The 17310-nt window shown below is 29.4% G+C and overlaps 1 protein-coding gene across 9 annotated transcripts in view; it reads left to right on the plus strand.

Moving 5' to 3' along the window:
- The window catches only part of MESK2 (misexpression suppressor of KSR 2), a 35995-nt gene extending 22783 nt beyond the window's left edge, over positions 1-13212 (plus strand). For 7 of the 9 annotated variants that reach the window (XM_018453953.1, XM_018453958.1, XM_018453955.1 and 4 more), the window contains 7 exons: positions 2656-2855; positions 3021-3141; positions 5689-5977; positions 8096-8365; positions 8828-8912; positions 11373-11417; positions 12601-13212. In XM_018453953.1, the coding sequence (XP_018309455.1) occupies positions 2656-2855; positions 3021-3141; positions 5689-5977; positions 8096-8365; positions 8828-8912; positions 11373-11417; positions 12601-12746 (1156 nt within the window). In that variant the 3' untranslated portion in view covers positions 12747-13212. Of the gene's footprint in view, positions 1-2655; positions 2856-3020; positions 3142-5688; positions 5978-8095; positions 8366-8827; positions 8913-11372; positions 11496-12600 lie in introns of all 9 variants that reach the window. The other 2 variants (XR_001936799.1, XM_018453956.1) reach the window with 2 other exon arrangements.
- The last annotated feature ends 4098 nt before the right edge of the window (positions 13213-17310 follow it).

Raw genomic sequence — 17310 nt, forward strand, 5'->3', positions numbered from 1 at the left:
ATTAATATCCTATAATTTACAAATATGTTTATGTAACTTTTCGTTTAACGTTATATATGATAATATAATGAATAAAAGAAAATTGTGTTTTTCTTCTGTTTTACTTGTTGATATATATACAATTGTACATACATATATATTAACATTCCTTTAAGATCTTCCTTTAATTGTTCTCTTACCGTCCTTCTTCACTCTTATAATATAAATAAATTAAAACTAAATCTTAGAATTGAATGCAAACTCATGATGTTAATGATAAATTGCCGCAACGCAATACTGACTCAGAAAATAATTTAACTACGGCATCGGTTCAAGTGCCACTGTACGTAAACACGCGCGTTCAAACTATCTCATAGACAGCGATTAACTAAGGAATTTAATAACGCGCGCGAATGTTGTGGCGGGTCGCTCGTGTTCAGGTCGGCACGTGGAGAAGCGACGCGTAAAAACGCACCTCCTACACTTTGGATAAATGATGTAATATATTACGTTCACGCTGATTATATAGAACAAAGGAATTTCGATCAATAGTCCAGAAACATCGGTCTATTAACAACTCAAAAAAGTAAAATAGTGCATCCCTTGTGGGATCGCACGGCAATATTTTCGATGACGTTCCTTTTAAAAAATTACCTGTCTTCCTAACGTACGTACGTGCGCATGACTGTGTGAAAAGGTCAAACGAGGTTCCTGACATTTTACATTTGTCCTACTGAAATTGGGTTGGCGCCATGAATCCTTCGGGACCGAAATAGGTCTTTCGAGCATTAAGCGAATTCACGATTAATTGGATGTCAATACTCTTCGGGCGATTAAAGTGGTTGCCGCTGTTATACGTTTAGAACAATATAGGGATATTGCTTATCCCGAACTAATTCTAAACATTTACGAGCGAAATTCGCACGAACTTTAAGCTGACATCCACAACATTACATATAATTTACATTTTATTGATTATTAATATATTACCACAAATTATATTATATACAATATAATATTATTAAATATATATTATATTATAATATGTTTACATTATTATAAAAAAAACCTTTTATTAAATAATAAAATGACATAATAAAAAGAGCATAAAATTTTCATTTTTAGATAATTTTGGAGAGATATTAACTTAAGCAATTATTGTTTTTTTTATTACGCTTAATCAAACAATATTTGAAAAAAGTCAGCATAAAAATATATGTAATATGGTACATATACGCAAGATGAAGCAAATTTTTCGAACAAATTGTTTTAACTAAATCTCAATATCATATCATGGTGCTGATTAGCTGATAATTATCATCTACTAACCACTATAATAGTTGTAGATCATATACTGAAACATTTGTCGGGATGATAATTTAAGCGTGTAATGTATAATTTGATAAACGTTAATGTTATGAATTCTGTATTATAAAGCTCATTATTTCAAATCCTACTATTACCGACAATTTAAAAATAAATTGTATGTATAGCAAGATAATTTCAACTCGCGCTTAAATCGTTTGAACAAAAATTACTTTTTAATTAGCTTGCCAGCCGAATAAAAACTTTCTGTAATTTTCCAAGCTGCTGAATCGGAAATAATTAACTTGAATCCGACAAACTCGATTGCCATGATAATCTGTAATAATCAAAATATGTGATGTATGCTTATTAATAAAATGACTAAAAGAGAGCACTTTTATAAAATTACTTCAACTTTACTTTAACCAACTGGGCGTGGCATATAGATCGATACGATAAAAAAAGTCGCTTAACATCTAAACTAACAAACGGTTTTGAGTATTGCACGAGAAAAAGAATCTTGCATAGTGTTCCGCGAGATAACTGTGCCATCATTTTCAAGAATTATAGTCGACGTGATTTAAATAGCAGCAATCAACCAAATGAATTCAAAGCGAAATGAAAAATTGATAAACTTTTTATACTTCATATATTTCACAGATAAACTTTTTATCTGTTTTGTGAATATTTTTTTATATTCCAAACAAAATTAATATTTTCGTATATCGTTTTATTACAAAATTATTATTAAATGTGTCAGAAAATTGATCTATTTTTAATAAATATGGGAAGAATCTTTCGAAATATTTTTCTCTATATAAGATAAGTATAAACGTTAAGAAGGACGAAATTAATATGCGAAACGTATCACACAGTTTCTCCAACGCTATAATTAGCATCAGAGAACAAATGATATATCTTTTATAAATTCTTTCATCAACAAAATTAAAAGCACCGGATATTATTCAAGAGACTTAATGACTTACGTCAGAAATTATCAAAAAAAAGTACTATATGTTTTATTCCTGTTATCTTTTTCTACAACAACGGACTCATAAATATCGTGTATTGCGATCTGTTATAAAGAACAATAAGAATATTCTAGGTAATAACTTGAATGGACAATATCTGTATGTTATAAATCATAGAAAAATAGTTACTTGTTTACAACTGTGTTTCACTGACGAACATCTCATAAATATGTTTATAACATGTTCAAAGAAAAATGCACTTCATATTTTATAAAATTCGAATTATAATATCTATTGTTTTATACGTTTATTAAAATTATTATTACAATTTAATGATTTAATAGAAAACCTTCACCTTTTTGGTCGCAAAGTTAATTAACTGTTAAATTTTCATGCGTAGCACGATGCCGTCCGATAGCATGGATGACATCGAGCTAAAAAACATTCAGTTGCAATTTCCGGCTCTGCGATATCTCTCCAGAGATGACAGCTCTGTACGGGAAGAAAGGGTGGAGACCGACAAGGGAAGTTTGCTAGTAGCGGTGCAAGGAAATCGAGCGAAACCAGCTATCCTTACTTATCACGATCTAGGCCTTAACTGTGAGTATAACTTATATCTAAAACGTTTTAAATGTAAAACTATACAATGTTTCAATCCTATTTACTCGTGTTATGAAAATTTTTAATTAATTATTTGTACTCTTACAAAAGATATAAAATATATATTTTATAGTATTGTTTCTAATACACAATTTATTTTTATAGACATCTCGAGCTTCCAGGCATTCTTTAATTACATCGATATGCGTGTTCTCCTCGAAAACTTTTGCGTATACCATGTAAACGCACCCGGACAAGAGGAAGGCTCACCGACACTACCCGAAGAGTGAGTCGATTTTATAAATAATGAATAAAAGAAAAATATAGTTATTAATTAATTTTTTTAAATAAAGCATTGGTATAAGCATTTAAATAAAGCAACTTTTGACTGTTGTACTGAAATTTGTTAAAGTATTAGTTCCCTTTATCTTTTATCATATTAAAGTTTGTGAAAGAATAAATTGATTAGTAGTTAATGAATTAAATAAATAGATATTTCTGAGCTTCAATCATTTAAATATGTAGACGAGAAGGTGGTATTATGACCAGTGTATATATTATGGCCTCCCTTAATATCTCTGCTATTATATAGCGAATCCTAATGATTACTTATGGAATTATTAGTTCAGTAGCTCGCTATTACACCATGACGCTAATATTATCAATACTCAATAGCCAGCACTTATTATAACGCATCTTTACTTTCAAGTATTTCGAAACCTTTCTGAGGTACACTTTAGCATTTAATTACATCTACTTCCCCCCCCCCTCATTTTTCTTAAACTTGAGCTATTATCATATGAATATATATATTTTTAAGTGTGCTATTTGCTATTTAAAATTTTATTTGACTGTATATATTTTGAGTTATGCAAATTTAAACAATATGGCATTTTGCTAATATGGCTCTCTATGGATATTGATTACTCACGACCTCATTTTTGAGATTTTCATATTAAAATAGTTATTTGATAATCGATTGTAGCTCTACTGTTGATCTATAGTTTATATTACGTGTATTATTTTTGGTATTGAGATTTTTAGTACTGAGTAGCTTATATGCAGAAATTACGTGAATGTATATACATTCATTTGCATACATTTTAAAATGTTTTACTTTGTTAATTTTGTAATCAAATACTGTTTTCTAAACAAAACTAATATTTTAAGGCTATTTTTATGGAAGGCCACATTACCACCCATTTGTTTTTTCGAGTCATTATGCAATGTCGCCACATTTTTGTTAATAGTATCCTAAGTAATAAATATTTTGTAACTTTGAATCCAGAATCGATTCAACAACATTTTAACAAATGTAATTGTCAAGTCTTAAACTTAAATATTGATTATTAACAAAGTTATTGTGTAAAATGTAACTGGGGCGCCATAATATCACCTTCTCCTCTATATATATGTATATGTATGTGTATATGTGTATATACAGGGTGTTTCCAAATTAAATGGCAAAACTTCGGGAGCGTGTAGAAGGTCAATTTGCATAAATCAGCAACCTAATTAATTTCTCAATCACAATTTCTGTTTAATATATCCCAGTGATGGCTTAAGTCTGTTTTATATGACTGAATTAGTGTAGGTACACTTTTGAAATTTAAAGTGAGATAGATATATATGTTTGATATTTACTGAAAGCGAGAAAGAGAGTTCTAGTGCGGTCTAGTGCAAGAATAAAAAAAAATTATTTATTTGCGGTCTAGTGCAAGAATAAAAAACAAATTATTTATTTATAAATCTAAAAAAATTTTGCCATTCAATAAAAGCCGTATTCTTTATATATTCTTTATATATGCATATGAACGCTTATACTTTATTGTAATATTGCCACTTATGCATTTGTAAGGATTCAAATTTATCGATTTTTTTTGTTACATAATTCTTCTTTTTCTCTGTTTAATCTATCATTTTATATAGAGTAAAGATACAACCGGTAAAATTAAAACATGCATATTTTTATAAATAATAATAAAATTTTTTTTATAATGTTATTGTTATGTTTGTAGTTATATAAGTAAATGAAAATATTAAACGTATTAATATGTAAAATAAGATTATAGAGCTACGTAAAAATAAAATTAAGTTTTACATTAGTTTATTATAAAGATTACTAAAATTTAAACTACAACAAATAAATAATTATTCTGTAATGTCAATTGAAGGATCGTAAATCTTAAATAGCTTAATGTTTGGATTAGAAAATTATTTTAATATTTTTGAAACTTGCACAGTATTTTCTATGAAGAAAATAAGCTTTTCGTGGATTATCTTCGTGTCTGCATCCATTAGCGAACTGTAATGTTTACGAAACGTTAGGATGCTAACATTTCATAAGCAATACAGTTTGCTTAATCAGGACGACGAGCAACCTCATACTCAGGCTGTTTTCGCCCTGATGAAGTGAACTACAATGTTTGGTATTCTGACAATGAAGCTAAACACGAAGATAATTCGCAAAATACATAGCTTCTTTATGAAAAAATATCTTCTTGTTACAATTATGGAGATGTTAATTATGGAGATCTTAAACATTAAGTCTTATATTAAAAAAATATTTCGAAGTCTCTCTCTCTCTCTCTCTTTTTCTCCTTCTCTCTCTCTTAATTAAATATCAAGTTAATGAATAATTTAAACTGCAATGCAGATTTGCATGCGGAAGTTCTATCAATTGGTTTTGTCCGCGTGCCAAATCCACTAAAGACCGTATAAACTTTGATAAACACTAATATATCAGTTTTCGATTCTCTTATCGTTTATAGTCATATATGTAATATTCATTTGTCTCATAAAACAATGATAACTAATTGATAATATGTTTCAGTTTTACTTATCCGTCCATGGAAGAGCTGGCCGAACAGCTGCTCTTCGTTCTTGGCCACTTTGGCATAAAATCTGTAATTGGTTTCGGAGTCGGGGCTGGTGCCAATATACTGGCAAGATTTGCACTCGCCCATCCGGAGAAAGTAAATGCACTGTGCCTGATAAACTGCGTATCCACGCAGGCAGGATGGATCGAGTGGGGTTATCAAAAGTTGAATGTACGCCATCTGAGATCGCAGGGCATGACCCAGGGTGTTCTTGACTATTTGATGTGGCATCATTTTGGCAGGGTAAGTACACAACATTTTAAATTTAAATTTATAAATGAGATATATGACTCAGCGTATATTAGACAATAGTTTTGTCTAAAATGTAAAAATATGATTTTGAAAGATATCACTTGTTATAACGGAGAGAAAATTAACAAAGGCAGTAGATCATTTTTTAATAAATTAATTACAATTTGCTATCGAGAAAATTTAATACATTATCAGTAAATACTTATATTTACATTCACAACTACGATTTCTGCAATATTTTCATATAGACATCATGAGTAAAAATATAGGAATCATGAGTAAAAATATAGATATGATTTTGTATTGAAATTTATATTATAATTTAATCTATTACATATACTTTCATACATATGTCACTATAAAAGATTTTTTCATCACAACTCTTCAGCGTCACACTGTATGTTTTGTAACGGGAACAACATATAATATTAATAAAAAAGATATAGCATATAAAGTAAGAGACTGAGTTAAACATATAAATAATAAAATTATTTTGTTATCTAGATAATTAATATAATAAATTTCTTTGCAAAAATCTACGTAAATGTAATGAATTAAATTATAAAGTACGCTTTAATCTATATAATTATTTGAAATACACCCTTTACTTTATCCAGAATAAAACTTAATTAAATTATTTAATTATTCTGATAATGCAAACACCTTCTATCTGTCCTCTAACATCTTTTATGGGAGGTAATCGTATTCCGAACAAGATTAGGTATGCTCTATGAAGCTAATAAACTGCGAGCTTACATGAGGCGCAAAATAATGTCAACCGAGTTAGCGTTCATGCGCGAACGCAAGATGAATTATCGACGACGAAGTTTAAGCTTTCAAAGGTTCGTTAGAATATCTCCATGGAAACTAGAGATCACACTGATAGCTTGCTTTGTTATACAACGTAAAGATTATTGCGTTCAAAGACGACCTCTAACCTTTGAAGAAACAAATATAAAAGTAACAGCAAATATCGATTTAAAAAATAAATATTCATAACTTATGTACATAGTAAAAAGATGTTTTATTCATGTTTGAATTTTTCATAAAAATTTTTCATAATTTTTGACAGAAAAGATAATTGAATTATAGAAAATAGAATAAAATTTATTCGTGCATTGATATTAATATGCACAGAAATAAAATGCGCTTTATTTTAAGCATATCATGTTACGTAAATAATTTTTTTACGATATACATATCATACTTTCAACATATCACTTCTTTAGTTTTGTTGAGGAGCGATATATCATAAAGAAAATAAAAAATTACGTGTAACACGATACGTGATTAAAAATTGATTGAAAATTAATGAAATAATATACAATATAATGAAATCTACACATACATACACATTGTGCTAGCTGCAGTATTTGAGTCATTATGAAATTTTCAATATTGTTATTTGGAAAAACTAGAAAATATAATTTTTAAACAAAGCTAAATGAATGTTATCATTATTTCAGTTTTATATAGTTTTATATTCATTATTACAGTTTTATATAGTTTCATTGTTTTATGAAGAAATCAGATCGTAAACGCACGATGAGTTTGCCGAGCTTCGAAACTGTTTGATCGGCAGATATAATAACTAAGATAGAAGCATTGATTATTTTTGATGATATAAAGTCGCGTGCAACTTGCATATGTTTTTCTTATTAGCGTAACAAACTTTACATTTTTAGTACTTTGACAAATTTATGACTTAATGTAATTTATATTATAGAAGCAATATTTAAAATTTATATTGCCTGTTGTAAATCATGTAAATAATCATTCATACAATAGTAAGAAGTGATAATACTAGTAGTTGTTAAGTACAGTAGTATTTAAAGAAATCCTTCGTTTCAAGAAATAAACTAGTATTTTTGTAGAGAATTTTATTATTATGATTAGAAAGATAATTATTGGTTATAAATATCCTTAATGCTTAGAAAAGAGTATACTGCTTAGAAAAAGATTACATTGAAATTTAAAAAATCATTTTCTACTAAATGTTTACTGATTATTCAATTTTACAAATAATAAAATAAATTCAAAGATATTAAGTAATTATGAAATTAATCTGTAGGATATATATTAAAATTAAATTGATATAATTTTATGCAGGGGACTGAAGAACGGAATCACGATCTGGTTCAAGTATACAAGAACTATTTTGAACGTCGTGTAAATCCAACGAATCTCGCATTATTTATCGATAGTTATGTTCGTCGCACGGATTTGAACATAACAAGGGAATTGGACCCAACGCGCAAGAAGGAAGGATTGACGCTTAGTGTGCCGGTGATAAACATCACGGGTGCTTTAAGTCCTCATGTCGACGATACCGTAACGTTAAATGGACGTTTGGATCCGACAAACAGTTCTTGGATGAAAGTAAGCTTTTTTATGTGAAGCGCGTAATATTAAAATAAATAATATCCTACAATATCTTATATCTTATAAGGTATATGTTATAAATCAGAAAAGAAAAGAAAATTTAATAAAAATATGAATAAATAATTACTTTTCTTTAAAAATGAAAGGCGAAATTCTAAATATATTCTAAATATATTTTCTAGGAAATATTAAATTATATTAAATTGTGTTTATATGTATATAGTTGCTTATACTATAAGTATTTAATATAATGTATTGTATGTTACAATGATATCAACCGTCCAATAAGATAAATATCTTTCTCTCTCTCTCTCTCTCTCATTAAAGGCAGATATAATATATTGTGCTATTATGACTATACATCTCAAAATATAATAATAAGCAAGACTTTTATATGTCAGAGTAAACTTTATTTCGAAATGTATTTCAAAAAGTGATCAATTACGTTGGTTCTTCTAGATATCGGATTGTGGTATGGTATTGGAAGAACAACCGGGTAAAGTAAGCGAGGCATTCCGATTATTTCTTCAAGGCGAAGGATACGGTAAGTGAGCGTTTCGTGAACCACGTTTGAGAAATTAATCACCATATTACGCAATCAACAATTTTCATTAATCTTTACTGGTAATAAGTAAACGCGCATGCGTCGTCGAATTTCATAAGAGAGTATCTCGTGATCGCTTGCAAACGGAAGTGTACAATGTCAGTAATTACTGCCAATCATCTAAAATAATTATGTCAGAATGACGTAAGATGCTTCGCTAGAAATAAACGTAGAAAATCTATTTTTTTGTAATTAATAACATGCATTTAATAAGGAGCAAAAGAAAAAAATTGCGGTCAATCTGTTCGCCAGGTGATTGTAAATAATTATTTGCGCAAGAAAAAGAATAAACTTCAAAGGCTTTGCAAGTGATCACATTATTTTTCGCACGACTAGGTGTCGAAATAAAAGAGAAATTTTGATTGCGGTCATTTATAGCATTAGGTTCACTTTACCGACTGCTACACCCTGTTACGATTAAAGTTTGGCCTATTGCAAAAAATACTTTACATACATGAATATACTTCGAATGAATGTGTCCTTAGCCGACTGTACTTCCTTTAATGATAGATATTATACGAGTAGACTATGTCAGATATTAATTGCTCATTATATATATATATATATAAAAATATCATGATTTTTTATTTTATTATCATATTTAAACGATGAAATCCTGCTTAAAGATTACTCAAGTCGTTTGAAAATATTAGAAAAAATTCATTGCAATATCTAACAATATGTTTACTCTAAATAAATACATATTAAATCGAGATATATTGTGTAAAATAGCTGCTGTTATAAGTTAAGGTTTTAGAATTTTGAAATATCAAATTTTCTTTGTTCAATAATATTTTGCGCACATATTCCATATGTCATGGAGTGTACCTTTCTGCTAAAAATCTATTGTGCTTACATATATTTATGAAAATATTAGAAACATATATTTACACATAATTTAATAATTAAATAATGCTCCTTTTAATTAAACCTGATTTATTATTTTATTTATGTTTAGCTTCCTAATCACAAAAACTAATCACAAAACACTATGCTTTCTCACAAATCGATACGAAATAGTATATGTATTTTAAGACTTGATTATATAATTTCATACAATGACTTATGTATCAGAAATGTATCGCTCTTTAGTTTGATCCTCTTTACTAATTACTACGGAATTATAATAATTTATATAACGAACAACTGCGAATGACAGTCAAATTGCTGAGAATCAAGAATCTGTTATTTCTTTCATCGTCGTTAACTGTTGTTGCAATTGACGTTATTATACAAATATTTCCATGTTGTACAAGTGGCGCAAAATACTTAAACGTAATTGAATTCGGGTGTAACAGGGTTAATAATGTGTGTTTCCAATTATCACGACAATGCTAATTAAATGTACTACGAACTTGACAAATAAACTGCTTTACCTCTGTGTTAATTAATAGTGAAAGTTACCTGATTACACCGAGGTTCAAATACGTGTTCGAACATGTACTTATATGATCGTTAAAAAGCCACTGGCTCGACTGATAAATAAAAAGTGACTTTAAAAAAAGATTGCATTGAATTCGTCTGTGAATTTTGCCATCATACTAATATTTTGAACTATATTAGAGAAAAAGAAAAATGAGACAAAATAAGAAAAAAAGTATTATACATGTTCATCGACTTGCGCCTTTATTTCCCACGCGTCTCGGATCGATCGAGTGGTACGTATATATTATAACAATTTCAGCTGAACAGTAGCGTAATTAGTTTCGGCTTATTTGCTGTTTCCTTTTTTCCGATAATTCCAAATGCTACGATCTGCGTTGAAGACGATGTGCTTGTAATATAAGATATAGTATTATAGAATTAAAACTAATAAGTATTCTATTTGTGTGTCTGTTGTCTAAAAACGACTTAAATTTAAACTCAGACTGTATAGTTATTCTTATTTTAAAATGATGTATATTAATTTACGAGAGATTAGAAAAATCGAATAATTTAATTTCTTGATGTCTAAAAATTGATTGTAAGAAAAAATATATTAATTTATTATTTAGTTAAATTATTTACGATTTATGAACTTGAGTTAAAAGACAATAGACATATTAAGATGGCTTTCTTTTTAAGTGACACAGTCAGTACATGTTTCGTTTTATCTTTGTTATTCATTGAATTATAAGAAAGATACCATAACGTTTGCGTCGACTATGTCTCCTAAAAGGAAAGCAGCCTAAATTAACCTTTGCTGCATTACAACAACCACAGTATTGCAGCAATACTTTGAACAAATCAATTGTTGCACTATTATTTTGCTATATTCCACTCGTAATTATTAAAAACAATTGGCCTATCAATGTTTCGCACGAAAAATGCTTTAAAGATAGCAGTTGCGAATTCAGTGCGCCATATAACAATGTTCCGTTCAATGATTTTTAAGGAGTGTTCATTTTTTATACGTTTTAGTGGTGAGATCCCCGCGGAAGCCCGTGAAGCCGACAACACCCGAAGGTAATTGTAATTAGGAATTGAAGGCCGCAAGGAGAGTCGAGCGCGCAGTTGGTCAATTAGGCCACGTCTATATGTTATGTAAGTCGGAATTCAAACTTTTTTCGGAGGTATGAAAGGTACTAACAAAGAATTATATGTCTTGGGCCATCCTGGACCCCGAAGATTCTCGAAATAGATTAACTTTAATTAATTATCCTGATAACTGTTCTAATACCGTATCGATCTTGTCTATGCTGATGATAACAAGAAATGATGAAAATTTCTAATCGAACTCGTATCAAATTTTTCCATATATATCAGTGTAGACGTTATTTTATTTCTATACTTATTTTACATCTGTAACATTCCTTCTATATTTATTTTATTTCACGAACATTCATAAATTATTTTTATAACGACAAAAGTGCGACTATATATATAAAGAATTTCAGAGGAACAAATGTTATGACAAACAATGAGTATTATCAATTATATCACATGCCCGGTGAAATATTTTATGATAAATTGGTTTTACCGATTGAGTTCTTCTGTTCCATAGTTCTGTGTAATCGATAGCAAGATACTATCTTGCGATATTAACAGAAATCGACCTGTTGCGCTACACTCTGATACAGGTGATCCAAATTGAAGTATTCATTTTACATAAATAAAAAAGAAATTAACTCATTTTGCAACAACACACACTCATGTCTGGATATATCTATCGTGGAACAAGTCAGAATGGAGTTTCGATTGGAATTATTCCGTTTTCCCTAAAAAAAAACACACAATAGAAATATAGGGAATAATTAAATAATTCCGGTCGGAATCCATTCCGACTTATTCCATAATATATACCCTGAATATTTTTTGTAAAATTGTTTTTCGGAAAAAAAGAAAATAACTGAAAGATAGAACAAAATCTCGCACTTGGGCAATATAGAATAGTAAACAGTCCTTGTCAATCCACAACGTCTCGCTATGCGCACACAACATTCCACTAACAATACACCCTTGAGTTTCTTTTTACTTTGCATGTGCGCTTTCTTTTATTTATATCCTTCGTTGAGTCATTTTCTACGTTTGCGTAACAAAATTCGAACGAACGAATATTGTAATAATATGCGCGTTATAGCCTCTTTGGGCGAGGTAAAATTAACTGAGCGAAATCGAAGATACTATCTTCCGGTATTTTCGTTTACAGTGGCCCCGCTGTCGCCGTTAAAAATGGCCGATTACAGACTGGCTTCGTTGGAAGGACTGAATCACGTTTGCAGCAAGAAGATCGACTGGCCTACCGCGACCATACACATCACGGAGAATCCGATATCAGAGGCAGTCGTTTGTTAAATGTTAACCGCCGAATTCTACCACCACTCTCAATTTTCGTTACGTAATCAAACGAGCATAATCGAACAGTGACGCGATTCAATAATTTAGAAAGGTTTCGTCCGGCAACGATCCTTCGCGGCACTAATTGTTGATTTCTTTCCGAAGCTTTGTCATCGGCACCACATTTACTTTAATCGCGATTTGCGCTGAATCGACCACACGCGTTCGTAATAAATGTTTAATTCTAAATGACTATAAAGTTAAGAGCTTTAAAGATAGAATTTACTACTAACAGATATCAGATCTTTTATCGATATTCTACTTGCTCGACATACAATGTTGTTAGGAACAGTATTAAGGATAAATGAGAGAATAATATGTTACTGCTGCGTTATTGGTATATAAATAATAAATTTTAATTTTCTCTTTCTAAACGGTTCAATGAATGGTGCAAAGCGTCTTTTAAGAATCGTTTATTCTTTATCGCGAAAACAAGTTTCTTTAATTTTTTTTCGTACTAAAATATGTTTATAGTTATTATTTAAAATTTATTTTATTGAAAAAGTTGTATTTTTTTTAATTTCACAAATATCTTGTAGACATTTTAAGATTGTCACTTAACTTTTGAATCCAACAATTTGATATACAACTTTATATACGTAAGTATATGTTAATATATCAACAGTCATAATTATGACTTCACAAATAAGTGACACAAAATAATAATACGTTTTACTAAAAATGAAAGAAAGATTTCCTTCGACATCGTGTAATATACGAAGAAAATATATGAGATCATGAAAGCTAATTTCGGGAAAAAATGCTACATTGCTGTATAGGTAATTGATAATATCGAAAAATTACAATAAATCACGCATAAGATTTTAAAAATGTATAATAGCAAAATGTAAAAATGGCACAGAAGGATGTCTTTGTTACGATGTTCTCATCATGCGTAAGAGTTTACAACCGTATGGTAAGTACATCGTAGTGGAAGAAATCTTCTTTCCAAACTAAAAGTAAATCATTTTGTAAAGGATTAATAAAAATCTTTAACAAATTGCAAAAACTTTTTATGAAATGATGTCAAATAAATTCCGTTTTTGATATTCCGTATAAATTCTATATTTGCCATAGTATATATAATTAAAAATATTTTAAAATCATTAAATAGTTTACTAATAGAAACATATAATATCTTCTTCCTATATGTTGATAATCTATTGTTGTAAAAGACAATCTTGTTTTATATGTAACATGAAAATTGTGACAGAATCTTATTTTTCAGATTTTTTTATATTTTGAAATGTCAAAAGTTTTATTTAAATATATATATATATATATATGCCATTACGATTTTTTCAGTTTTATCACTTACGAGATTTCATAAGGAATCAGCTAGTAAATCTCGAGCAAACATAATCTTACTTTTAATATTTGCAATATCTCTTTTCGTTATTTTACATGAATTGATTAATTTACATTACATGAATTGATTAATTTTAAGATAAAATGGTAATAAATATGTATTAAACCGGTATAAGATAACTACGATTTTGATATTATTGTACGGATATTCTCGATGAATTTGTCTACATATTTTAAATGAGAAAATTGATAAAATTTAAAAATTATTTACAACTTTGCAACGATCTTATCGTAAAACAATAGCTTTGCAATTCAATATCCTCATCACAAGGAGTTTCATCACCTTGAAGGAGGATAACCAACAATTTCTGTCCTTTAAACAAGATAAAAATTTGTTTATTGCGCTGATGCACCGTTCACATCCTTTCTTTAATTAATAACAAAAGAGACTGCCTGTATGAGGAAGAAAAAAACGCATGCGAACGAATGCATATATGTACGAATATAAAACGAGAGAAAAATACGTAATTAGTCGTTACAAAAAATAGGGAATACAACAAACGTCGGTTTCAGTATCTCTGTGTGGTTTTACGAGGCTCGTTAAGCCTCTAGCGTGATATGATAAGATGTGCCTGCTATAAGATGTGTAGATTTTCGAAGTTAAATCGCCTTTAATTTTTTACATATATGATTCAAATAAGTCCCCCCGAAATTCCCTATTTTTCGCGCGTCTTCTCTCGAAGCGTTGCACTTATAAACTTATTTGATTGATTTAAAAAAGATATACGTTTGTATATCATGTAAAGATATATCTTTTTTAAATTAATCTTAATTGTTCCATATTTACGGACACACATATACACACACATAATGCAACTAAATTAATCGAGTATATGCAACCAATTCTACCTCCGGGCCTCGATTATGATTCAAATAAATAATAAAAAATTTGATAACAGTAAGACTGCGTTCGAATTTTCAGAAACTTCACTCGAGTGCTCTATTATGCCATTCTATCTTTATCGATTATTAGACTTAAAACAAGAATAAACTGACAGGCTCGAGTGAAATTTTCGAACACAGTCTACAATTACAATTTCACATGTAATGTTACTTCAAATAGATCTCTTTTACTAAGAAAATTTACTAATTTGAACGATTCACAAATTTCTCTGATTTTCACGGCAGGTAAGAATGATAAAAAGACATGTGAGAATGACGAAGGAAGTCGAAATAGCGGACATCTCGTGGGACAGAAGGTTTAACCTTTTTATGTGTAAAAGAAAGTTTATAAAAATATGTAAAATAAGTTACACACGCGTTTAGATTATCGCAAATTAAGCCAACGATAGTCGAGAGAATAGGAGAGCATTAGGATTGTGGGAATACGTTATGAGGCAATTGAAGGAACACACGCATTAAACGTTGCTAACGCGAATGCTATATGAATATACATATAATGTAGCTTTTAAGGATTACCGATGCTCCGCCATTAATCCCTTCGTTTCCAGATAGAGTTTCTTTATGGACATGATAATTATTGGCATGAATTATCTGGACGCTCAAGACAACGAATATGTTGAACTCGTACATCGACGAATTGCTGAATTTATAATTAGACATATCGGTCAAGCAATACGAGATATCATTAAATTATTCGTCGACTGATAAATCTTAATCGAAATATTCGCTCATGTTACTTGTGAGACGCATATCAGTATGGTAAATTTTTAAACGTTTTTCAACAATGAAAAATTCTGTCAAATTTGTATTTACATTTTAATTGATGCATCAATATTACTTGAAAGAAGATGCGGTAATGCCGCTGGTTTCGAAGGGTTTAAAAGAATCATTCAGTACGCGCGATCGAGAGCAAATCGATTTTCAGTATCCACTTCTACCTCGTGAGAAGATAACACGATTTTCCTTTGTCGCACGACGCGCAAAGTCCGTTCTCGAATTTTCCAAGCGGTATCACGAACAGATTGTAGCGAGGTATATTATTCACTCAATATAAACGAGATATAGTACAGGGAATAAGCGAAATAAACTTAGCAGGAGCTTGATTACATGTATAGATATATATATAAATATATTATACAAGTTAAATGACACATGCGCACCGAATATATATGCATCTTGTTATTTATAATAAACGAATACAAAAAAAAACAATAAATAATCGTTTAACTCCTCCCTTGTAATCCATCTATTTCAACATAGCATTTTATATTAATAACAAAACATATCAAAATTAAATCAGAAAATTATAGAATTTTAAAATTATTCAAATCCGTTACAAATCTTTTTATACATTTTAAGATATGATTATAGTATATAAATAACGTGGAAACATTTACTTTATTTGTGCGATATTTGTTTAGATCTTTATTTTAAATCACTTAGACTGTTATAAAAAATAAATTTTTCAACTTTCATTAAAATGCAAGATATTGCGGCAATCTATAACAGATTATTTGAATTTTCTATGATATTTATACGCGGAAAAAGATTGAAGACAAAATATTAATCGCGGCTTCCGGATCCTACTTGGGAATCATTGCTACAGGAAAATTAATGATTCAAAAAGGAATGAAAAGAAATTAACAGTATGATGAAGAAAAAATGCATCTGCATTTTTATGAAGACTATTATTAATTCTCAGAGCATGTGATGGCGCTTCGTTAAGAATCAAGAAACCGGCTTAATTAAAACATTTTCGTTCTGCGAATGAAGGCACTAGTCTCTCAGAATATGATTTAATCTGCCTATATCAGCACTGCTCCGGATACTATTTTCATCAAATTACACATGAATATTTACGATGCAAAAGCAACATTCAATCGTTAATGCGCAATTCTGAACAAAGACAGTTATCTTAATGCTGGAGGACGATACAAAACAACGTGTGAAACACTTTATTCAGCTTCCTGATTACTTTAGCGTAGATATAGAAAGTGTGATACATTTATTGGAAATGTATGTGACTTAAGATTTAATTAATTACTGTGATAATGCAATACAATAAATCCGATTGTTTTCTTTGTTACAAAGCTTTGAGATTAATAGAGTACACAGAAAATTATTTTCTATTGCGAGTAGATACTTTGCAGTAATAAGATATTCTATGTAAACATTTCAGTATTATTGTCAAATAATATAAAGCATAACATATTTTTTTATTTTATATTATATATTTTATATATAAAACTAA

This window comes from Mycetomoellerius zeteki, unplaced genomic scaffold (genome assembly GCF_001594055.1).
Source record: "Mycetomoellerius zeteki isolate Tzet28-1 unplaced genomic scaffold, Tzet1.0 scaffold415, whole genome shotgun sequence".
NCBI lineage: Eukaryota > Metazoa > Arthropoda > Insecta > Hymenoptera > Formicidae > Mycetomoellerius > Mycetomoellerius zeteki.